The sequence below is a fragment of the Symphalangus syndactylus genome, chromosome 23 (assembly GCF_028878055.3).
Source record: "Symphalangus syndactylus isolate Jambi chromosome 23, NHGRI_mSymSyn1-v2.1_pri, whole genome shotgun sequence".
Classification (NCBI taxonomy): Eukaryota; Metazoa; Chordata; class Mammalia; order Primates; family Hylobatidae; genus Symphalangus; species Symphalangus syndactylus.
In genome coordinates this window covers 21,518,638-21,543,778 of record NC_072445.2, presented here as the reverse complement: position 1 = coordinate 21,543,778, position 25,141 = coordinate 21,518,638, and the positions used below count along the sequence as shown (strand labels likewise).

General features: G+C 41.3%; 1 protein-coding gene across 1 annotated transcript; it reads right to left on the bottom strand.

The window, feature by feature from the left end:
• Positions 1 to 1,901: 1,901 nt before the first annotated feature.
• On the bottom strand, positions 1,902 to 22,513 carry LOC129473099 (putative adhesion G protein-coupled receptor F2P). The gene is made up of 8 exons (XM_063632703.1): positions 22,442 to 22,513; positions 17,725 to 17,767; positions 16,471 to 16,622; positions 15,299 to 15,532; positions 12,964 to 14,325; positions 8,583 to 8,624; positions 5,023 to 5,082; positions 1,902 to 1,978 (listed from the first exon to the last, which is right to left on the bottom strand). Exons 1-8 carry the CDS (start codon positions 22,511 to 22,513, stop codon positions 1,931 to 1,933), a joined length of 2,013 nt encoding a protein of 670 aa, XP_063488773.1. The 3' UTR covers positions 1,902 to 1,930.
• Positions 22,514 to 25,141: the final 2,628 nt, after the last annotated feature.

The window sequence follows — 25,141 nt, the reverse complement described above, 5'->3', positions numbered from 1 at the left end:
AGGTTTCTACCTCTGGCTCAGTCTTTGATTAGCATTGACTCACAACTCCAGGCCTCCATCTCCTTAACTGAAAATGGTCATCTTTCTGTCTCAAAAGCTGCATGCTTTTCCCCTTGGTTCATGGCCAAAGAAGTTGTATCTAAGCCCAAACCAGGTTGACCATCCAATCTATTTAAATTTGAAAAAGTAGAATATACTGGCAGTGGATTCCTTTTGGAAAAAAAAATATTAATAATCAGCAATGACCTACTTAGAGTCAGCCCAACTCTTTGTGACTATTCATGAGGCTCCTCCCTCAGCAACACACAGAATCCAGCCAGGTGAAATCCCAGGCCGCCTTTCCCAAGATGAGACAGAGTTTGCTTTCTGAAGACAAATGTGACCCAACAGCATAGAGATGGAAGCCCCAACAAAAACCACAGTCATGGCCCCCTTTGTCTTTTTGTTTGCCGTGGCTGCCCAGCATGACATATATGTAGCTATGTACAGTTGATGGATGAGAAATGTTTAGTAGCACAGAACAGCTTAGACAGAGGAGCCTTTCATCCTTTCTGCACATCACGCCCTCCTCCATCAGCACCACATGTGTGAGCTTCCTACATATTCTTCAGAGGCAAGAAGACAGGAATGAGCACATTTCTCCTTTGGGCTCTGCCATTCCTGGAATATACAACCTTGTCAAGAACAGAAGATCACAGCTTCAATGTACAAGTAGCAAGATTCATAGGCTTTACAATATCTGCATTATAAGCTCACTGTCTTGAACAATGAGCCCATTTGGGTACATCCCCTATGGCCGATGGAGAGTCTCCTCCCTTTAAGCCACTTTGGAATCCAGAGAACAGTCTTTTCTGTTGCCCACAAATGCTGAATTACACACCTTGTCTTTCTCTAAGCTGGGCCACCTCCTTTTCAGTGTAACACTTCTTAGAAAAGACCCACTTTTTATACAAGGCCCTGGACTGCTACAGAAAGCCACAAAGGCTGCTGGAGCCTGGATGTGTTGGGATGAGGGGTGGGGGGCCCTCTCTACATAGCTGAGTGCATCTATCTGTTTCTGTCTCTGTCACGCTGTGTGTGTCTCTGTGAGTCCATCTCTCTGTTTTGTTTTTTTTTTCTGCATTTCTCTGGATCTCCCAATGCATTTCTTATCCTCTCCCTGCATCTCTCTGTCTCTATCTCCCTATGAATGTGGGTATCTCGATGTGGGTTCCTCTGTCTTCCTCTCTTTTCTGTCTCTAGATCCAGAGGGACATCGAGACACAGGATTGGAAGACTTGTGTCTGCACATGTCCTTGTATCTAGGTGGCTCTCTTCTAGTCATGAGCCACCATGTCCCTCTGTCTTTGTGTATCTGAATTCCTGTTTCCCCCTGTGGCTCCTTTCTCTACTTCTATTTTTCTATATATCTTTCTCTATCTCTGAGCTCTCAAATGTAAATAAACGTCTACATCATCCTTGAGGCCTCTCACAGCTATTACTTATCATAATACCTTGATCTTTTCAGGCTAGGGAAAAGAAAGGGGCCACAATGGGAAATCTGGGGATACTGCTGATATCGTATAGGATGTCCTGGGATAGAGAACTAGAGAGAAGATTGAAGAGAGGGAGCAGCTAAGTAAAGCAGGCAGCTCTCCTCGCTCCCATCCAAAAGTCACCCAGGCTAGTTTAAAAGCATTTTCAGACATGTCTGCTTAATTTTCAGGGACAAAAAAAAATTTCAGTAGCTTCAGAATTTGAAGTGTGAATATATTTCCAACCATAGCTAGGTGAGAATAGACTGTATAGGAGAATCCTTTTAATGAAGAAAAAATCATTTCTAATTATAATTAATCAAATTGCAATTTTAAAAGAAATGTCACATATATGACATATATGGGAACCCCTTGCTTTGCACTCACCTCCCAGGTTAGGGATGTAGCCTGGTTTGTTAAGTTGGGCCTTTGATGGGATGACAAGATAATTCAGAAGAAGCATTCTGTTGAAGACAAAGTATAATTGCATTTATTAAATATCATTATTAGTCTGTTTTCAATTATCACAATTATTCAAAGCACCTGGGAAATTGTGATCCACAGCAATTCCTTTTATTCCTTCACTTTATTCCTCTCCTCTCCTTCTTTTTCTTTTTTTTTTTTTTGAGACAGAGTTTCACTCTGTCATCTAGGCTGGAGTGCAGTGGCACGATCTCTGATCACTGCAACCTCTGCCTCCCGGGGTCAAGCGTTTCTACCGCCTCAGCCTCCCGAGTAGCTGGGACTACAGGCGTCCGCCACCACACCCAGCCTCGTGATCTGCCCGCCGTGGCCTCCCAAAGAGCTGGAATTACAGGCGTGAGCCACTGCGCCCGCCTCTCTTTTCTCCTTTTTTATATTGGAACCACTGACAACAGGAACCGACTGCTGTGAGAGACCCTCCTCCTCCTTGGCCTGGCCTGGCTCTGCCTGCTGAAGGAGACCCTAATTTGGGAGGGTGGTGGACAGTGGAGAAGACATTGAGTGGCATGGAGACAGAGGGAGAGACAGCAAAATGGCTCCAAGCTCTCAAATAGCTCTTTCTCAGCTGGGCTGCTGAAATCCTCAGCGTTAAAGCGATCCCCTTGTAATGCGCCTGTGTCCAAAAGATGTCCTCGTGTTTTAGGAATGTGTTGCCTAAGATAGGTAATACATTAACTCGCTGGTAGAATTACTACCACATAAACATAGGCTAATTCATCACATCAGATATAAAATGAACACAGACAAACGAATTTATTATGCTGGGTTTGGGAAGCTGGACTGATACTACCCAAGCAGGCGCCACGAGGAGGGGAGTTGAATCTGGACTACAGAAGATTGCTACCTAGGAATTAGAGACCTACAAAGCAGCAGAGAGGAGCACAGATGAAACACCTACTTCCGTCCTCTGAGCAGCGTTGATAAAACTAATTGCAGGCAGTGACCTAAAGCTAGTGAGCAAGAAATTAAGGAAGAAGTGCAAGAAATTAGGATAAATTTATCGAGTACCAAGGCCAGTGATTGTTAACCCAGGTAGCACATTAGAATCACCGGGGAGCTTTAAAAAATGCTTAGGCCCTACCTCCAAGAGTTTCTAATTTAATTTTTCTTGAGTAGGGCCTGGAAAGTTTGTGTGTGTTTTTTTAGACGGAGTCTCACTCTGTCACCCAGGCTGGAGTGCAGTGGCACGATCTCGGGCTCATTGCAACTCCTCCACCTCCCAAGTTCAAGTGATTCTCCTGCCTCAGCCTCCCGAGTAGCTGGGACTACAGGCATGCGCCACCACACCCGGCTAATTTTTGTATTTTTAGTAGAGATAGGGTTTCACCATGTTAGCCAGGATGGTCTCGAACTCCTGACCTCAGCCTCTCAAAGTGCTGGGATTATAGGCGTGAGCCACCATGCCCTGAAGTGGTATATTTTTAAAGCCTCCTGGATGTTTCTAAGGTACAGCCAGCATCAAAAACCACTGAATCAGACAATTGACAACTACTCATAAAAATTTTGACTTATCAGTCACATAAAACCACAAAGAGAAGTGGGAGAAATGACTAGGATTTTATGACACTGAAAAGCAGAATTTCTCTATGATGACCTGAATGGATCAATTCTGAAACACATAAGGAAAGGAGCAAAGCTAAATTGGAAGGGATTGAGAGAGTCAGGACTCTCTCCTGAGAGCACCACGGCAGACCAAAGTGAAGGAGGAGAGTACTTATATCAGGGATGCTTGTTGGAGACAAATATTTGCAATACCAGGACACTTCAGGGAGGCTTTAGATGAATGACCCTCAACCTTGACTGTACATTAGAATCACCTGGGGAGCTTTCAAAACCCCCAAATCCAAGCCACACTCCAGACCAATCAAATGAGAAACTCCAGGGGTGTGACCCAGGCAACCCCATTTTTTGAAGCTTCCCAGTTTATTCTAATGTGTAGCCCAAGTTGAGAACATCGCTTTAGACATGTATTAATGTCATTTGCATTAAACTTTGGCTCCTTTTTTTTAAAGCTGAAAGGGGTACAGAGAAACCAGCAGACTCCCAAGCACGGAGACCAAAGACTAAAAACAAGACCAAAGGTTAGGTAAGAGTAAGGCAAAAGGAAACAGGAAAAGAGAGGGAAGACAAAGAAGAGAAGAGGAGGGCTAAAGAAATCAACAGAGAGGGAATGGAAAGGCAAGGAACGAGGATGGGGCAGTGCTGCTCTCAGGGTCACAGGGTGCCCAGCGCCATCAATTAGCTTCTCTCCATGCAGATCCCCTGAAGCCCCAGTCCATGACGGGGGATGTGGACCCTAGCAGATACTGGCATGGGACGCTCTAGATCGCCTCCTTGCTTGTTGTGGGTGTATTCCTTGGACCAACCCTGACTCTCCTTTCGCTGCCATATAAAAGTTTTTTTTAAAATTGAGCGGCAGTTTTTCCCTCCCTCAAAACAGTTCATGGCCCTCATTCTTTGCATGACAATACATTGTTTCTAAGTCACAGGAATAGAAGATAAGTTAGAGACCCTGTTATAGTCCAGCCTGCTGTCCAATGACTGAATCTTCTCTACAGCAACCCTGTGCAGGCCCCAAGCCCACTTAAGCCACTTCAGTAACCATGGCGGCTGGCCCCTCTTGAGTAGTTCTTTGTGTAGGATCAGAATTTGTTTCCCTGGAGTTTTTACACTTTGGATGTGGGCCAACTGATTGGAGTCATAGAGAACAAGTGAGATGTCATGGGAACCTAAGACTTCTCTCATTTCTTTCATCACCTGCTCTCCTACTATGTGGTTTGAGGTTCACCCTCCAACGCCAGCCACCTTGTCACTCTCCTCTAAATTCATGTAACTCCACTTGCATCTCTTTTTATCCCCATATTCCAGAAAGAATCTGAACTGTTTAGGAGGCACCCAGCACTTCTGGGAAATCCACTTTGCAAAGTGTTAAGGTAAGAGTGTTAGCAACACTCCATATGCCAGAAACTCCAAGATTGTTATCTTGTTAAACTTTTAAATACAAAAATGAATATGAAAGCTTTACCTCTGATATTCTGGAGCTCCTTTTTGCAGAGGCTACTCGACCCTTTAAGGCTTCTCTTACCTGGATATTTAACAAAAGAAGTTAAGAATTAGAAGATTGTAAGAAGATAACACGTATGCTTGGGCCTGGCAGATACTGTGGCCAGGTACTGTGTTAGCAGCTAGGTTCTGTTGGAGGGATATGGTGGGATCAGTGGCTTGGTGGGGTAGTCTTGGAAAAGGTGGAAAGATGGGAAGAGACAAGAGAGGTGGAGGTGGCATAGGATACTCACTTTCAGGGCCTTAAATATGGACCCAATGCCTGAGAAATACAGTTTGCCACAAGTTTGAGAATTCCTCGACATAGCTTCTATTTTTTTTTTTCTTGAGATGCAGTCTCATTCTGTTATCCAGGTCGCAGCGCAGTGGGGCCATCTCGGCTCACTGCAACCTCCGCCTCCCGGGTTCAAGCAATTCTCCTGCCTTAGCCTCCCGAGTAGCTGGGACTACAGGCGTGTGCCACCATGCTTGGCTAATATTTTTGTATTTTTAGTAGAGACAGGGTTTCACCATGTTAGCCAAGATGGTCTTAATCTCCTGACCTCGTGATCCGCCTGCCTTGGCCTCCTAAAGTGCTGGGATTACAGGCATGAGCCACCGCACCTGGCCTAGCTTTGGCATTATTTTTATGGAGCACTTACATAATCACTTCTCACAATTTGTCAATTATTCAAATCACCTTTTCTAGAGGAAAAAAAGTACTATACGACTGGACATGGTGGTTCATGCCTGTATGTAATCCCAGCACTTATGGGAGGCCAAGGCGAGTGAATCACCTGAGGTCAGGAGTTCAGGAACAGGCTGGTAAACATAGTGAAAACCCCTCTCTACTAAAAATACAAAAATTAGCCGGGCGTGGTGATGGGCACCTGTAACCCCAGCTACTCGAGAGGCTGAGGCAGGAGAATCGCTTGAACCCAGGAGGTGGAAGTTGCAGTGAGCTGAGATCGCGCCAGTGCACTCCAGCCTTGGCAACAGAATGACACCCCGTCTCAAAGAAAAAAGTACTATACAACATAGCAACAGTCCATGAAATTCATCTTCCCTGACTAGGTCATCCTGTCCTTTTCTCTAAGTCTTGCCTGCTGAATACAGGCCCTCTTCTTATTTCTGCTATACAAAATATTATCCACCTTCCAAGGCCTTGTAGAAGTTCTGTTCACGATTCATATATGCCAAAGTCCTCCAGCTCAGGGTGGCTTCCCCCTTCCCTGCAGATGCCGTATTCTTTGTGACACACAGACCTCAAACCACCCCTCAGGGTTGGAGGACAGTGTGCCCAAGGGCCCATTGGGATTCGTGAAGATACATTGGCACTTCTACTTACATTTCTTTGTTCTCACCCTTTTTAACTCTTAGGTTTCATAATGTACATAACACTTTTTAGGTTAATAATGAACACATCTGGGGATATGTACTCACTGTGTTTTACTAATCCTAAAAGTTTGAAGACTATTGGTATATATATATACAACTTTTGGTCAATGAATCGTGTATGGTCCTGTGACACTTTGGAGTATTTACCTTTCATATCATAATTGCAAAGGTAAGAGGTTTTGATCTTGATAGAAGGTTCCATGACTTGGAGTTCTTTGCACATCTCACCTAACACTGGTAAACTAAGTAAAAATGCGGCTGCTGGTACTCTGGCTACAGATACTAGTTGTGTTATTATGAATAATAGAAACATAATCCTGTGGCCTATGACTGGGCAATACCTTAAGTGCTTTGTGTTTTTACCTACAAAATTGCATTTGTTCTTTGTTATAATCTAACGGAGAAGGCAGAGAAAGCATTATTGTCTCTGCATCCCAACTGGCTCTGTTGCCAGGCTAGAGTGCAGTGGGGCAATCTTGGCTCACTGCAATCTCTGCCTCCTGGGTTCAAGCAATTTTGCTGCCTCAGTCTCCTGAGTAGCTGGGACTACACACGCATGCCACCACGCCCAGTTACGTTTTTGTATTTTTTAGTAGAGATGGGGTTTCGCCACGTTGGCCAGGATGTTCTGCATCTCCTGACCTTTTAACAAACCTTTGATATTAATTTAATGGAATATTACTGGCAGTAGGCTGGACACAGTAGCTCATTCCCATAATCCCAGCACTTTGGGAGGCCAAGATGGGTGTATCCCTTGAGCTCAGGAGTTCAAGACCAACCTGGGCAACATAGGGAGACCCCATCTCTACAGGAACGTTTAAAAATTAGCTGGGTGTGGTGGCATGTGTCTGTAGTTCCAGCTACTCAGAAGGCTGTGGTGGGAGGATCACCTGAGCCCAAGAGGTCAAGGCTACAGTGAGCCATGATGGTGCCACTGCACTCCAGCCAGAGCTACAGAGTGAAACTTTGTCTCAAAAAAAAAAAATTAACATGTCCTTTTCTCTAAGTCTTGCCAGCTGAATACAGGTGCTCTTCTTATTTAGTAAAAAATAAATAAATAAGTAAAAAATAAATAGTAAAACATAAATAAATAAGTAAACAAACTCTGCAGTGAAGGTGGGGTGTTTGGGGGAGGGAGTGGATTATGTTTTTGTTTGTTTGGGGTTTTTTGTTTGCTTTTTTGCTTTGTTTTGTAAATCCAACCTGGTACTGTTCCTTTTCATTTTTATTTATTTATTTACTTTAATTGACAGAAGGGGTTTGCATTTATATCTGACAGGGTTGTTTGCTTTGCTTTTTCCAGAAGGTAGTATGGTACAATGGAAAGAGGGTGATCTTAGAAGCCTGAATAAACACTTGAGGGTTTGTTCATTTGTGTGGTTTTTGTTTTCAATGCTCATCACTTATCAAGACTCATCTGTATTTGAAGAGTTTCTTTTCTTGACTCCACTGCTGTTCAAGATAGAAGTAGGAACTCACACTTCCACCCAACCTTGCAGCTAAGACGTGACCACATGACCTGAACTCAGCCAATCAGACATAACTATGCATAAATGCAGGTGCTGGTGTACCAGTCAGGCAGGGTGAGGTGATCTCCCAGGCAGCAGTAGCAGCAACTCTGGCTTAAGTGTTTACTGCCTGACATTGGCCTGGCGAGCTGTGCTATCTGTGACCAGGAAAGTGGGGAAGAACAATGGTATCTCTTGTGGAGCATTTCTGTGCCGTGCATTGGTAACTGTTCCTGGAGTACAGCCTCCAAAACTCCAAGCCGAAGAGACCCTCCCAAAGATAATATTGCGAGATTTAATAAGTTCCTTTTCTGCTTCAACTAATCAGAGTGGGTTTCTGTAGTGATCTTGAGCAAGCTGTTCACTCTGAGTCTCAGTTTCCTCATCTGTAAAATTGAAAATAGTAATACCTACAATTGTTTTAAGAATCAGCCCTAATGTACATAAAACATTTATTCCCATAAGAACTTGCAAACTGGTCAATATCATTTGCATTGCAAACAGCAGTGATCCAGGCTTCACACATCTGTACAAACGGCTGAAGTGAAAGCTTTTCAATAAATAGCCTTTACAAGCCTTTACATGGCCAAGTACTGATAATACAGAAAAAGCAACAAGAAGAATTTACATTCAGTACCTTTGGATCCAGGATGGTTCCAAACACTAGGATGAAGAAGCCCTGGGAAACACAGAAGAGGGAAGAAGAGCCATTTACAAAAGAATGATGATGATAAAACATACTCTCAGTTATTACCAATTCCTATTTTGATAAAATGAAAACAATTTTATGAAATCTCTTAATTTGTCATCCTTAGATCACAACACCTAGATTCATTCAATGAATATTGATGAGTGTCTTCCATATGGCAGCCACTGTAGAGGTACCTCAGTAAATCAAAGAGACCAAGGTCCCTACATCATACAGGAATATTTTTTAAATTTCCTTTTACATTGGACAAATTAAACGTGTTTGCACTTAGCAGGAGCTGGGCCTTTCAACTGAATATAATGATCCAAGAAAGAGTCAGAGGAGGTGTTGGGCAATGAACTGCAAGCTTGCTGTCCCTAACACTAAGTAAGAGAAGCTTCCACAGAAAAGAGCAGAAACAGCTGTTGCTCAGCTTCCCATTACACCTTCAGCCTCCTTCTCTCATCTACAAAGAATATTATAAAACTTGCAAAGAAAAATCAAGTATATACATCCTCAAAAAACTAATGACATTAAATAGATTGAGTCTCTAAGCACATGACAAGTATTCCCAATATGATGATATAGAAGGAATTAATTAGCTTTTATATCTTTTATTTTCTATACCAAAAAAAACCCCCATATAAAACCCAAAACAGGCTGTTCCTCTATAGCTATAGTCCATTGGAAGTTTTTACTTCTTTTTCACATACATTGGCACAAAACCCCCCTTGACGAAGGAAGGGCAAGTTGCGGTTCCATTTTTCAGTTAAGGAAAAGGAAGCTGCTATTTGGCATTCAAAATGTGATAGACAGGAATTTCTCCTAAATGTGCAGTTACTCCATCCGTGGCTCATCTGAAAAGGGAGGTGAGATCATGACCTTTTGTTTAGGAATAGCCTTGCTAAGCTGCTCTGACTTCATAAGTGAGTGTGAACTCTTACCTACCTAGAGGCCTGTTGAGGTGCATGGGTTTTATACAGCAGGTACCATAAAGATGTTACAACCTGGTATTCATCGCTGAGAACAATATCAAACCTACCACTATTTGGTAAAAGCCAGATGAGAGGTGGAGGACCTTACAGGGACCTGTGTACATCCCTGCAGCTAATCCAGTCCCCCAAACACACTAACATACACCTTTCTCTTCAGCCAGTCCAACCCTCAAAAGCTTAATCTCCATGTGGCTTTTATGAGATTGTTCTTCTGTGTAACACTCTGAGCCTACAAGGTAATTATTAAAATCTGTTATTGTATCTGCTACAAAAAAATTATTGTTGGCATGGTCCATTAGGTTGCAAAGTTATCATTCTTATAAGGCCCCTTGGGACAAATATATTCCAGCCTGACTTTGGTACTAGGAATACATTTCAAGTCAGGATCTCTGTGAATTTGGCCCAGGAATTATATTTTTTAAAGATCTGGGAACAACAATTCTAGCATGTTTTTTCCACAAATATGCTGATGGCTAATATTCTTTGGCTAAAGAACTAAGAGGAATTTCTCTCCTTATAAGATTTTTAATTCCTTGGGATTGGTCTATCTATATTTGTATCTGCAACATTAAGCATAATGCTTGGCAAAAAATAAGTAATAAATGTAGTGTCTCTTCATTTGAGTGTATGTATGTGTTTAATTTCTTTATTATGCAACCTGCACTTTTATAGTTATGTAACATGACTATAAACATGACTTTATAAACATGTAACAGGGAAATATTCCACTAGGATCACTTTTCGTTGGCCCATGCCACCTTAGAGAAAGTTATGCAAAATATCTTTCAGAAGATTTGGATAAAAAAATTGGCCATGAAGTTTAATATCTGGTTGAGAAGGGAAGAGAGAATATACCTAACAAACAATTCACCAGTAGCAGCTTCTTTGCGTTTCTTTTAGTAGATAAAGCACAGTTTGGACAGGTAAATCTCAAGGTGTTCTCCCAGGTTTTGGTATATGTGCTTTATTTTTTTTCCCACCAAAATGGCTATGAGGGAGTCCCAAAAACTCACCCAGCCCACAATTACTCTCAGTAAATACAAGAGGAGGATGCCAACCAGAAGTTATGGATGGACAAGGTGGGTAATCGAGGCAGCAACCGACACCATAATAAAACCTCTATAGTAAAGGGGATGGTTGAGCTTTAAAACTAGTGCAGATATTCCCCTGGGGCTAGGACCAGGAAATCTTTACAAGAGTCTTCCTCCCACATCGTCTGGGCTTCTCGATATGTTTCAGAATCTCTCCCCTCTGTCTGTGCCCCATCAGCCTCTGCTGCTGCCCCTCATCTCTTCTCATCCTAAGACTCCATTTCTCCTGCTTTTTCCACCCAGTTGATTGTGTCTCCCATCTCAGTAGATCCATGGCTCCTCTCTCTCCTCCCTCAGAGGATGCCCTGATCCAGTGATATGCTAGTAAATGGCAATAAACTCTCCTCATTTGTAGTTGTTTGCCCATCTCTATAGTTAATTACACCCACCACGGCCTATTTGAATCTTGCCCTGTGACATCGCTGAGCATGGATTTAGGAAGAGATGGGCAGTAGCACATCGTTGTACAGATTTTCCACCATGCAGACACAATAGAGGCAAGTAACCTCAAGAGAAAAGGTAGACAAATAATTAGGAAGTGATGAGTTCTGAGGATACATGACCTTTACTTTTAACCCAATTTGTTTAATTGCAAGTCTATATGATTTAATTGTTATTGATGACTGTGTTCACAGCCAGCTCAGAACAATCATGAAAATATAATAGGCAGCTCCCGTGAGCCAATACAGGCCAGCTCCGACACAGCTCTGCCCAGTGCCCCCCACTGGGCCTCACTGACACTTTGTTCTCAGCTCCTCACTACCCCGTCTGTACTGGCGCTTAGATAGACCTCTCCCTGTTCCTTACTGGGATTCAAGGCAGAAACTAAATTGAAAGCACAAGTGGTCCTACTATGACAGGTAAAGATGCTCATGATATCAAAATGCAAGCGCTCACAGCCTTGTCCAAAACCAAGCTCACAGATAAGATGGCCCTAAAGGAGACAAGAGAAGGAAAATGCTGTGGAATGAGTCATGAGCTCATGAGGGGTTTATGAAAAATAGGGGTTTTACCCAAGTCTTTTCAATGACTAGTTTTGTAAACATGCGTAAAGCAGCTGACAACTACCAAAAGCTATACAAATGTAGGACACAATTAATATTTTCTATAGAAGTGCAAAAAAAGTAGAGACTCAAAATATGAGATACCCCTATTATTATTAACATTGTTCTTCAAGACATCAAAGTGTTTATTATAAAGTGAAATCATTTATACATAAATTCTGAAAAAGGAAAATGAGAAGATACTTGACTTAAGATATCTATTAGCAATTAGGTAAAGCATTTACTTGAAAATAGTCTTACTGGCTACCACACACATTCAGAAAAAAAAGACAATGTTTTAGATATCTTTAGAAAAATAAAAGCTTTCTTTTCAATTGGTTACTATCTACATATTAACATTTAATACGATAAACTTTGGATCATTCACATACTATAACACAAAAAAATGGAAAAAAATTTCAATCAAGAAGGAAATTATTGAATATGGAATGCTATGCAGCCATTAGAGACATATTCATGCATAATAAGCTGGGAAAATTCTAGGGCATATTTTTAAGTGCAAAAGCAAGTTACACAATAATATACATTGTTTTAACCCCTGTGTTATGTGAAAATATATTTGTATAAGCATAGAAAATTTGGCAAAGCATACACATGAAACTGTGAACATTGCTTAATTCATCTAAGTGTGATAAGAGAGGAGGAACTATCTTCGATACCTCTCTGTAAAGCTTGCCATGTTAAAATAAGATGGTTTCCAATGGTAGCTAAAAATCCTAAATGGAAGGAAATGTAATAAACTTTAATACCTCCAGCTACATACCTAAATTTTGGGGAAGGTGTTATTGCTTAATTTTTAAAGCATAACAACTTAGCCTATTACTAGGCTGTCTATGGTCTTTAGATCATTTTAGTACTTGATCCTTTCCCATTCACCATGTAATTTCACTTTCCAAACACCCCTATAAAGTGAACAGTATTGCACTCATTTTATATGTGAGGAAAATATGGCTTGAAAAAGTTGAGTAAATATCCCAAGATCATGTTATATATTATTAGTAAATGAAAGAGTCAGGATCCAAATCCAGGTCTCTCTGGAACAAAAGTTTATTTCCCCACTCCATATGCTATTCCAAATCCATTGGCTTTTACGTAGAAATCTAATGTCACAAGCACCTAATCATAGAACATCTTCATGAATTCTCTCACTTTGCACTTGGTCAGAAGAATCTGGACTTACCTGGAATGCATTGAGCAGGGAGAAGATAATGTGGAAGGCCAGGGATCTGTCATCGATGACAGTGGCTACTCCAAATCCCCAGGTCAGTCCCAGAAGTGGTGTGAGGATGGCGATGTTCTTGCTGATTCTCACAATGGCTCTCACTTCCTGGAACATGGAATTGCTGATGGCAACTCGCTGGGTCTTGACAATCACCAGTGTGACTGTGATCAGGTTTACTACCACGATGGCCAAAGCTGGGACCACAAAGGCCAGGAGGGCTTTGGTCATGTCCCAGTTGAGCCAGCAGGCCTCAGGTCGTAAATAGCCTTTGCCAGGTTCAGTGGCAGCAACCGTGATGGCAGCAATGACCAAAGGGCATCCATAGCCCACTGAAAACAGAGATGCCACCAGGACTGACTTGGGCAAAGTATGGAAAACAATCATGATTCCATAGAAGATAAGGAGTGCCTTGGCAAGCATCCAGAAAAATACAGAAAGGTAAAAGAAATGAACAAAAAATGTGGCTGCCACACATCCCTTGTGGTGTGTTATTGGGCCACTAAGAAAGGAAGCCACAATAAACCACACATCAGCCATCAGCAAAGTGGCTGCAATGTTAACAATGCACACATGGCGTAAATAGGTGATCTCTGTCTTTGTCACTTGGCTCCAGACTAGGACCTCAATGGACAAGCAAAGGATCAGGCTGCAAATAGAAATGCCCAGGCCTACATATGTGATGTAAGTCAGGATCAGACTCTCTAAGATGTGAGGTGACATAAGAATTGAGAAAGAGGTAAACAACTTGCTTGGCCTACATTGGCAAACAGCTTGCTGGGGGTTTTCTCGAATCATTTTGCAGGCCTGCTGGTCCCATCTGTTCTCCATAGAGTGCCAGCCAACACACCGTGTCCTCCTCTCCTCTGACTTGCTGACCTTTTCAAAAATCAGTGAGATTCTTTTAAGTTCCTTGGGCAAAATGACAGACAGGACAAGCCCATTTACAGTAACATTTTCCAAAAGACTGGCTTCCAAAATAGCCCCAATAGTTGGAAATGCAATGCTGATGACCTGAGAAGGGGAAGGCACCTTCCGAAGTTCATCTCTACTGATCAACAGTCTCCCAGTGACTTCACTGCTGGTATCATTAACTCTCATTGAAAAAGTGAAATTTTTTCCAATGTTATCTCCAGATATGGTGGTGCCCATAGTATGAATGAAGACGTCTGATATGTCAACAGGATGTTTATCTATTAATAGCCTTCTTGCAAAGGAGTTGACTGAGTGTAGCAGGATATAGCTGCTGTTTCTGTCAGGGATGAAAGTCCAGTTGGAGATGCTTTTGCTGTTAAGAATGTGGTTGGCTATGGTGCTATAACTCTGCCAATGAAGAACCAGTGTTAGTACTGAGCCACTCTCTGAAACTGCCAGCACATTCAACACTCACTTTTACAAAGCGTGCTCCTCCAACCAGCAACCTAGGCATACTCTGGGAACTTCTTAGCAATATAGAACCTCAGGCCCCACCCCAGACTTAATGATTCAGAATCTGCATCTTGATAAGATCCCCAGGTGACTTGCATGTACACTGAAGTTTGACTTAGATGATAGAGCTACAAAGGAATTGCCTCACCATGCCCTCCTCCATTTATGCAATGGCCTCCTGCGAGCCAGGCCACTAGGCAGCTTTCCACATGCTCATGTCCATCATCCCCTCCATATCACACCTAGGTGAAACTAGCAACTTGCTTACCCTGCTCAGAGAACCCACCACATGATTAACCTCTCTTGCATCCCAAATGTGTTGCAGGGCCCTATACAAGAACATAATAAACTGGAAATTCACCCTGGAGTCTGAATCTACTTTTTACTATCTTTGCTTTGAAGATCAAAATCAAGCAAAATGGACCCCGTTCTATTTCATGCTTCTGCAGTGGATAGGTATGGCTGTTTTCTTTGCATTCAATTATTTTCCATTTTAGCAACCTATCCTAACTCACAAATGAAAATAAGAAAAGTCTTTCTCTCTCCAGAACATAGAATGTTTCTTAAGAAACATTTAAATATATTCAGTAGCCAAAAGATACATTGGTAACTCATACTCCAAAGTTCAATACAGTACCAAGTAAGGGCTCTCTATAAATATTTGTTGATTAAATATGTTTACTTTTTCCATTCATTTATTCATCCTTTCTTTAATGAAGATTTACTGAACACTTGCTTTGCTAGACATTAGAAATACTGATGTGAAAGACATGGTTCCTAGTCCCTAAGAAGCTCACAGAATACTCCAACTAACCTGCATTCCTTTCCCACTGAGATAATGCTCTACCAAGTATTCAGGGACACTCACCTGCATCTTTGCCTCATCAACACCTGTCCATATTGCTGTTGATATGTTGTGTAAGAGCTGCACAATTACAGCAATGTTTCCTGGTATCCGGGGAGACTGCTGAATGTTTCTAATTACACAAGACAAATCTGTGGGACACTTTTGTAGCAATATATCTGTTATGGTCTCAGACTTTCCAGTATATACACTTATTTTTATATTGTCTTCAAATGGCTGAACCAAATGTGAATCCTCCTATGATATGGCAAAAAGAAAGAAATTTTTATAATTTTTATATTTGTGTTAAATGTAAAAGTACCTTTACTAAAACTAAGCACAGCCTAACATAATGCTTTTCTATTTTACACTCTCAGAGTCACATCTGCTGTCAAATAACTTGACCAATACCAAGTTGTATGAACCAGCAAATAAAAGTCCCTACTTCCCATCTACCTATTCTTTAACCCCCTTCTCCCCAAATAACAACTGTTATCTTCAGCATATCACTTCAGATAACCTGTATATATAGAAATTTCTAGTGCCATTTAAGCTTATTTGTAATATTTATGAAGGGCAAATAATGAGCCATGAGTCTGTCTTAAAAATAGAAATTTGAAACTCGATTTAGATGAATCAACTGGAACACCAAGACTGAAAATAGCAATAGAAAGTATCTCCCATAGATTCAGACTCTAGTTCCTATACTTTAAGGCAGGGGTGGCAAACTATGGACCCAGGCTGGCTACCTGGTTTTTGTAAATAAGGTTTTACTGGAATGCAGCCCGCCCATTCATTTAAATACTGTCTACAGCTGATTTCACGCTACAATGGCAGAGTTGAGTAGGCACGACAGAGACCATGTTACCCACAAAACCTGAAATATTTCTCTCCGTCACTTTATAGAAGTTTGCTGACCCTTGCTTTAGAGGACCCCCTTCTGGCCTCCTGCAGCCTGCCCCTTCACATGGCCAGGAGTCCATGGACACAGACTTTCCAATACCCAAAGTTTAGAAGGCTACTTTTGCATAGAAAGTGAGGCTAGTGGGTGCTTATCTATTCACCCATCCCTACATGCTGCCCTGCCACACGCTCATCCTCTTTCTTACTGAGGGCAATATCCACTGCCAATGGGAGGCTCCACTGTGCTCATAGAGTCCACATTAGAATCTATATTGCAAAAGAAAAGATATTACCTCAAAGATATTGAGGGCATTAAGAGTCCGGCAGGTGTCAGTGATCTTGTGCCATGTCTTTTTCCTGCATGAAAACCCCATATTTCCCTGAGTGTCTGGAGGGCAAGGTTGAGTACACTGGGAGTTGTCTGTACAGACGCCATCGCATACACCTGGGAAAATGAAGGGAGACCATATCAGATGGGAAGGTCTGGGCTCTGGGCCCATTGGGCCAATCACCAAGGTGTCACTGCAGTGACAGCACATAAATCCTGCAGACATCAGTGTCTTCTTTTCCTAAAGTGGAGGAAGACTGAAATGGATCAGTGGTCACCATCTATTTCAGCAACAAAATTTTATTGTTTCCAACAAAATCTTATCCTGAACTCTAGTGTATAGAATAGATAAAAGTGGAACACGGCTGGGTGTGGTGGCTCATGCCTGTAATCCCAGCACTTTGGGAGGCCAAGGTGGGTGAACCACGAGGTCAGGAGTTCAAGACCAGCCTGGCCACATGGTGAAACCCCGTGTCTACTAAAAATACAAAATATTAGCTGGGTGAAGTGGCACATGCATGTAATCCCAGCTATTCAGGAGGCTAAGGCAGGAGAATCGCTTGAACCCAGGAGGTGGAGGTTGCAATGAACTGAGATTGTGCCACTGCACTCCAGCCTGGGAGACAGAGTGAGACTCTGTCTAAAAAAAACAAAACAAAACAAAAAAAAAGGAACTGTCCCAGGAGAAGTGAAAGAGACGAACCCACAGTGTAGTCCACTAGTTGGAATCCACTGCTTCCAATGTTTGCTAAGAAGCTTCTCAGGTCAGGAACTCTATAATATGTTACATCATCAATGAGTTCTCACAGACCTGTTCTAGCCACTGGCCCAGTTTGAATGAGCTCAATCCAAAGGATCTATGGCAAAGAATTCTTAGACAAGGATGGAGCAGAGGGTGCTGGGAGGAAAGAGGAACAGGACTGGGGTGAAACGTAAAATTTACTACCTGGTACTATGTTCACTACCTGGGTGGGATCATTTGTACACCACACCCCAGTGACACGCAATTTACCGATGTAACAAACCTGCACGTGTACCCCCAAACATAAAAGTCAAAAAGAAAAACAAAGACAAAGGTACAATTTAATATGAAGGAAAAAAATCAGAGTCATCAAGGATTCCATCTGCCATGCCACAGGACAGAGGGCTGAGAATGGCCCTCTATTACAATAGATGGACAGCAAGACTTCCATGTGATAAGTAACTGCTGCCAACATACCGTGTGGCCTGGCAGGCACCTTCTCCTTGCTTTTGCTGGCAGCCTAGAAAGGGAAAATCAAAATTCGCATCAAAATCAATTGTTGATATGCCAGCCCGATGGCTCACTTTAGTCACAAACAACTACAGTTAAATTAGCTATGATACCAGCATGGCCCACCCAAAGCCAAGTCCATGAATTATGGCTCCTCTGTGACCCCATTTTCCCTTCAGCCTGGATCACATTCCTTTCCCACTGCTACTCAGTATGAGCACTCCTCTCTCTCCAGTAAGAAGAGTTTATGTTCTATCCAGGAAACACATTACGAGCAGAAGCGGGTTGACCAGGAAGTTGACGAAGGTTAAGCCTCAGAGTCCCTTGCTCGTATGGAACCTTTCGAAGCGCTGGGAGAGGGTCTAGAAATGAGCAGATTGCTCTCCTGTCACGCTCAATGAGCAGATCATCTCATGTGTTCACGTGATCATATGTTTTATTAAATTCTCAAAAGCAAAATGTTTTAACTGCCTGCCATCTGTTAAGGCCATCATTTTTTGCCATTTCATTTCTGCTTCCTTCATACTCTCCCTCATTTTGGGTATCACCAGAGAAGCCGTATCTATTCATGGATTCTGGACAAGTTAAGCTGGGATACATTTAGTTTGAATTTAGTCAGATATACTTAGGTAGTTTCCAGTCACTTCTGCATTACAATGAGAACATCAACACCTAAGTGACATCAGTGCTAAGAACATTTACAATTATTCACAGAACAAGAAAATTCTAAGTTGCCTGATATCTTGCAGCTCACATATGAAATAAATTGGATACAATTTTCCCAAATTTGATAACAGTCCTACATGTTTACATGCCATTACTAATAGTAAATTAGAAACTGAAAGATACTTCTCTAAACTAGCAATAATAAGAAAAAAACATTTGATCAATAATGCTGCAGGAAAGACTGAATAATATTTCTATTCTCTCTATAGAAAAAGATTATAAGATCATGCAAGTATACAGTCAAAAATGTAAGAACTAAAAGGTGGGCATTTCATTAATAAAAATACTGTTTTATTACTAAACAATGCTAAATAATACTATCCAGCATTTCCAAATTTGTTGTGATTCCTTTTCTCATTCTAAATAAATTTTCACATTTCCCTTAGTTTTGTATTTGTAACATTGCATTCTTTTTCCTTGGGAGGACTCCTCCAAAACCTAGCTCCCCCATACCGTGAGCATCTCCATCACTCCTAATTAGAACCCCCTCTTTGTCACATCCATCGAGACTACACCTGACCCTTCACTAAGAAAGTGTCACATAGTGGTCAAGGGACGTACTCTGGGAGTAGATGACCTGGGTTCAAATCTCAACACCAACATTTGAGACCTTGGGGAAGTTTATCCCTCTGAGCCTCAGTTTCCTCTTCCATAAAGTAGAGTAAGAACTATAGTACTATAATTGTATGATTCTTGCCCTAGAGCATGTTTATGAGGAATAAATGAGCTCATCTATGAAAAGCACTAGGAATGGGATCTAAGAATACTATAAGTGTATTTAAGAATTTACTACGGTTATTACTCTGCACATAAACTTACTGAATTTCAATTACATACAAAGCTCAAGTTTCCCCCTTCCAAGAGGCCTTTCCTGATCCAGTTCCGCACATGATACATCTTTTCCTCTGGCTCCTATAGGAATCATCATCCATACAGCCAAACACACATTCAATGCTTGGCATATTCTCACCTGACCTGCCATTTTGCTATCTAATCTTTTTTTATAGAAGCATATTAGCTCCTCAATTAAATTACAAGTTCCTTAAGAACATGGACTGTGTATTGTGCTTCAGTATATTCCTCCAAGTAGCTAGTTCAGTGTCTTGTACATATGTGTGTATGCATATATACATTTTAGTATGCATTGACATATATGTTCATGTGTGTATGTGTGTGAGAGGAGAGAGAAAAAGACAGTTTTCTTGCTTCTGCACTGGAATAGTGTTTCCTAGTGGCTGAGAAGAGCCTTAACCCAATTACTCCAGCTTGAGTTCCAAGTTCTAATCCATTGAGGAAGAAATTGGAAATTCACTGACACAGCTCTGTGACTAACTCTTGGGGTTCATGCCAACTCATGGGGTTCTTCTTCACAACCTTACTTCTCTCTATGTTATCAAGAAACAAGGCTGAATATTCCCTCTTTTCTCTACCAAATAAGAACTTGCGCGGAATCTGAATTGAGCTTTTGGGATCTCTCCAAAGTCAAGAAAGTATCACTGAGGATTCATATCTGTGAAATCACTGACAGAAGATGACTTCTCATTTTATAGTCCAGAGAATTAAGCCTTATTTTATAGGTGGAAGAATTAAAGTTCTTGCACCAAACAAGAATGCTAAAATAATATCTTCAGAGTTTTGGAAGACTTTATAGATCATCCAATCCAGCCCTCTCATTTTACAGTTAAGGAAAATGAGGCTTGATATTGTGGTGATTTCCACAATGCCATGCAGGAAATACCCCTTACAGCTAGGACGAGAACTTAGATCTCCTGATTCCTACAATACTGCCTTTTCTAAATGGCCAGCCTATGTTCAAGTGCAACAGGCAGAGGGGATGAGTGGAAGGAAATAGAGGCATCTCAAGATACTCAAAACTCATCTTGATAGGACCATGGTCTTCAATACACTGTGATAAATGCAGTTATAAGTCAACAACTCTGGATGATACTTGGTCCATTAAACAAACCCAAGTGAAGTCACATTATATTTATCATGTATGTGGGCAGAAAGCCATGATATTCTGTTTACTTGGACTTCTGAAAACTCGGCCTTCTTAAGGAAAGGACCTGATTAATTTCTTCCCATCTAAATTTGCCAAAGCACATCACATACTCCTCTGGATATTTCATTTCTAGTGTAGCATCCAGTATAGATCACTTTAGCTTTGCATACCAACAGTCCCCAACCTAATACTGTGAAAAAAAGATACTTGCAAACCGGCAACCTGCTCAACCTGCTGAGCTGCCTGGGAGCATAGGCAGGTCAGGAGCCAGCAGCATCAGCAGCTCAGCAGCTCAGCACCCAGCAGCTTGTCTAATGAGAAGAGAAGAATAGAATGTTCCCAGTAAGGTAAATCCCAATGATCAAGAGAAACAAAGCCAACCTCCCATGCTCTGCCTACTGTCCACATTCTGTCTTGCAGAAAAGTGTGAATGCAGAAACGGAATGAAGGGAGGAAATAGTAACAAGCTGTAGGGTTGGACAGCCTTCAGGAAGTGGTCTTTCCAAGAGTCTCTAACTTCTCCCTGAAACCAGGTACCTGTTTAGTATTAGTGGGAAAGAGGAGCCATGGAGAAGATTCCCATGCAAAGACAAACTAACTTGAGGGTAAAGTAAATATCATTTGAAAAACTCTTGGAAGGAACTTCCAAAGTCATTTTTTCCTAAAGAGGCTCTTGTTAAGAAGACATACATTAAAATGGAAAGATCAAGAAGCCGAGAATCTGAAAACAGGGGTTCTGGCCTTGGCCCTGTAACTGAGTAAGTATGTACCTCAAGCAAATCACATCCCACACCATGGGTCTCCATCTGCCTAACCTCAAAATAAGGGAGTGGAGCTTCACCAGTTGATCTCAAAGCTGCCTTCCAGAACTTGTGGTCAAATAATAGTACTCTCTTCAGAAGATGCTCAAAATGTTTTCATGTATCCTCTCTCAGTGCTCCTCCACACCTTATTTTAAATGAGTAACTAACAGAAAAATTAAAATGATTTATGGTGTCAGAAAAAATATTTCAGAAAGAGCCATAGGGCCTCCATCCTACAAAATTTAAAAGAGTCCATTGCCAGAAACTCCGTCCCAGTGAGACCTTGCTTAACCACTGCCTGAGTTGCTCATTGCTTCTTCTAGCCCGTTCATGGTGTTCACTATCAGGTTTCTTATGGGAGATGCTGTTTCCATTGTCCCATTTTGGAAGGGACAACGCTTCGTTGTGCCAGGCCATTCCTAGGCCCTGCCTCTAAATGCCACTAATACCTCCTGGTCATTATGGCAGCCCTTAACACCCCCACATTTTCAAGTGCCCCCAGGAAATGGTACCACCATGGTTATGAGCAACTGAAACATTCACTGTCAGAAGATATAGAACAAAGTATTTATTACTCTTTTTTTTTTTTTTTTTTTTTTTTTTTTTTTTTTTTTTTTGAGACGGAGTCTTGCTCTGTCACCCAGGCTGGAGTGCAGTGGCGCAATCTCGGCTCACTGCAAGCTCCGCCTCCCGGGTTCACGCCATTCTCCTGCCTCAGCCTCTCCGAGTAGCTGGGACTGCAGGCGCCCGCCACCACGCCCGGCTAATTTTTTTGTGTGTTTTTTAGTAGAGACGGGGTTTCACCGTGGTCTCGATCTCCTGACCTCGTGATCCGCCCGCCTCGGCCTCCCAAAGTGCTGGGATTACAAGCGTGAGCCACCGCGCCCGGCCTTATTACTCTTAAATCACTTGAGCCTCACTGCATCTCAGGAACTCATGGAAAAAAGTTGAGAGAAAAGCAATGTGTAGCTATTGGTTAAAGTGGGTTTTGTTTAGCTGTAGTTGCAATTACTTCTGGCTGGGCCAGTCACTCTATCACCATCTTTTCCCTATACTTCAGTTCTCTGGTAACCGAGAGCTGGTTAGCTGATGGATTTTATTGCCAATTTGCTTTCCCCACCAGTTCATCCTCCACTCCTTCCCCTTTTCTTACCTGATACAATGTCCTACAGGACTCTGTGGGCAAAAGAAACACCAAGTAGTACAGCAAAAGTGTATGAGTCATTGTCTTCCACACAGCTGACTTGCTTGTTTCTATAAAAACAAATAAAAAGGCAAAATGTCTCCAATTTGAAGCTTTCATAGGTTCCATGCCACTGCAGACCCAGTCAGTTCACCTATGAGACTGGGCTGTCTTCCTCTTCTGTGCTGTCTACTCAGACCTTTCTGCTCCAGACGCAGTGCCCTGTGGCCTCCCATTGACTTCGTTCTCTAGGAGGCTGCAGTGACAGCACAGGCAGCATTGGGAGACACAGGCAATTGCTGAGATATCCCCCACCCTCTGCTGTTGGCTTGCACATCACTCCTAACATGAGAACCCCTCCAAAGGAAGCTACTGCCTGCCAGATTTCACCTTGCCTGCATGGATGTAATAAATAACAGCCTATATTCAGGGAGCAGGAATGATGATTCAGTCTCTGGGCTAAGCAGGGCTAAGAAATCTGTGAGTGGCTACAGTAGAAGATGAGCTGGGGTTCCTACGGGCAAACTCAGCCTAGAAATATCTTTTGAAGAGGCTTGGCCTATTATTCCTCTCTCCCACCTAACTCTGGAATTATATGTTCATAGGTAATCGGTGATTTCTTCAAAACTGATCTTGAGCATGGTCTGTTATTGTTATTTATACCAGAAATGATATCAAAACTAAACTGATTCCTTGACACCTAGAACAGTGCTTGACACATGGTTGGCACACCGTATATTCGGTAAAGAAAGAGGAAAGTAGGGAGGAAGGATGGAGGGGAGGTGGGTGGGAAGAGTTCATAATTTGTATCAGGGTCTGTGCTCTATAGAGGACTCACCTAAGCTAAGAAATTTAATATTACACTTTAATAATGTTAATATGTTTTATCTTGAGTTGAGATCATCCTTGAAAGCTATTTGCTGTTTCTTCACTTTTAGATAAAAGGATTCAGAAGATTTGAATGTCATCAACAAAGGCCAGAAGCAATCACAATGGTTTATATTTGCTATTTAACCATTTTTAGCCAAGAAGAACTCTAGCCCAATCGTGCATAATTCCATAGGAAACAATGTCATTATTTTAAAGACTAGGCAAAATCCATTCTCCGATCATGTTTCCTCCATTGAAATACTTGCCTAGCTAAAATTCCACTGAAATTCAATGATTATTTAAAATATTTTGTATTGCCTATCTCAGCCTATTATTAACACAGCTGTCAGAACATTTGTAGTTCTTACACAAACAGGCTACTTTGTTATTCATCACTGTAAATGTATTTTGTAGTAACACAGATGGACACACAATTTCAAGTAAAATTGCCAGCCATATTTTCATCCTTTATCCCTATGTAAGTTAATCAAACAGATGAAAATCATGGTATAAAAATCATCAGACTGACCTATCAGAATCATCACCAATGCAATTACTGCTTTGGGCAAAATAATCAAAATTAGAAAAAATTAAAGCCATTGATGAATTTGATGACATAATGCTCATGAAACCTAAGGATGACCCCGTGTTTTTCTGAATCAAGTTGATTTTATCTTTCAAAATTCTCATCATACAGAATGTTCTTTTTCTTAACTAAAACTAATTCTAAAAAACGACTTAGGGGATGACACAAGACAACAAACTTTCATAATGTCAGCACTACTCAGCACAGAAGCTCAAGTAGATTTTTTTAAAGAGAAGGTGTATGATCAGCTGAGTTCTGCAAATCAGGATGAAACTCATTCTGTTTGCTTAAAATTTTAATGTAATATGTTGAAAATCTGTTTATTAAATTATCATTTTGCTTTGCATTTTAAATATAGTTGTAATAATTTTTATCAAAAATGCTTTTGATTATTACTAAAATTACATTTCTGTTATGTCCAAATGAGGGCTTTGTGATCTCCATGGAAGTGACCTTCATTATACTTTGCAGTATGGCCTTTTTTGATAGTTATGCTGCTACACAAAGCCCAGAAGTTTTTAACATTTTCTTTACTTCCCAAGTCTACCTTGTATTAAAATAACTGAGGACCACAACTCTGACATGCTGTCTTTTTCCACGTTTCAGCAACAGTGTGATTTTAATTTTTAGCGTATTTTTTAGCTTTATCTAATTTCTTTAACTGGAAGAAACATTTCTTAAAGTTGACCTTTTAAAAAACTTAGCCGATAAAACTGATTGCTCTTTAAATTAAGTGGCGTGTTTTATTCTGGGTTTGAATGAAATTATTTTTCTTTCAGAGTTGTTGACATTAAACCATAGTCATTAGCTTTTTTTCTAGTTCTATGAAGCAGAAAGTTTAAAAGAAGCAAAAGCATGTAGTGGCAAAACAGTAGTGTGACTCTAATCTTTCGACCACCCACCTCCTATCCGCCAGAGCCTCTGCCCTCATTTTCTTGTGAAAAGCCACAGGTGTCTAGTGGGTCTGACCTCCCTCCCCCAGGTCAGCAGGGGTAACTGGAGTATAACTCTTGCCTCTCAAACAAATGTTTGAAATGTTGGCTTCACATATCCTAAGCTAAAAACTTCATTATAGACATTTATTTCAGAAAAGGCTTACCTGTCAAGAACATACAATCTAAAAATAAGTCACTTCATATGATTCATATTAAAAAAATAAAGCAATTTCACTAACATTGCAATTTCCTAAGGTGAAATGTGCCAAATACAAAAGC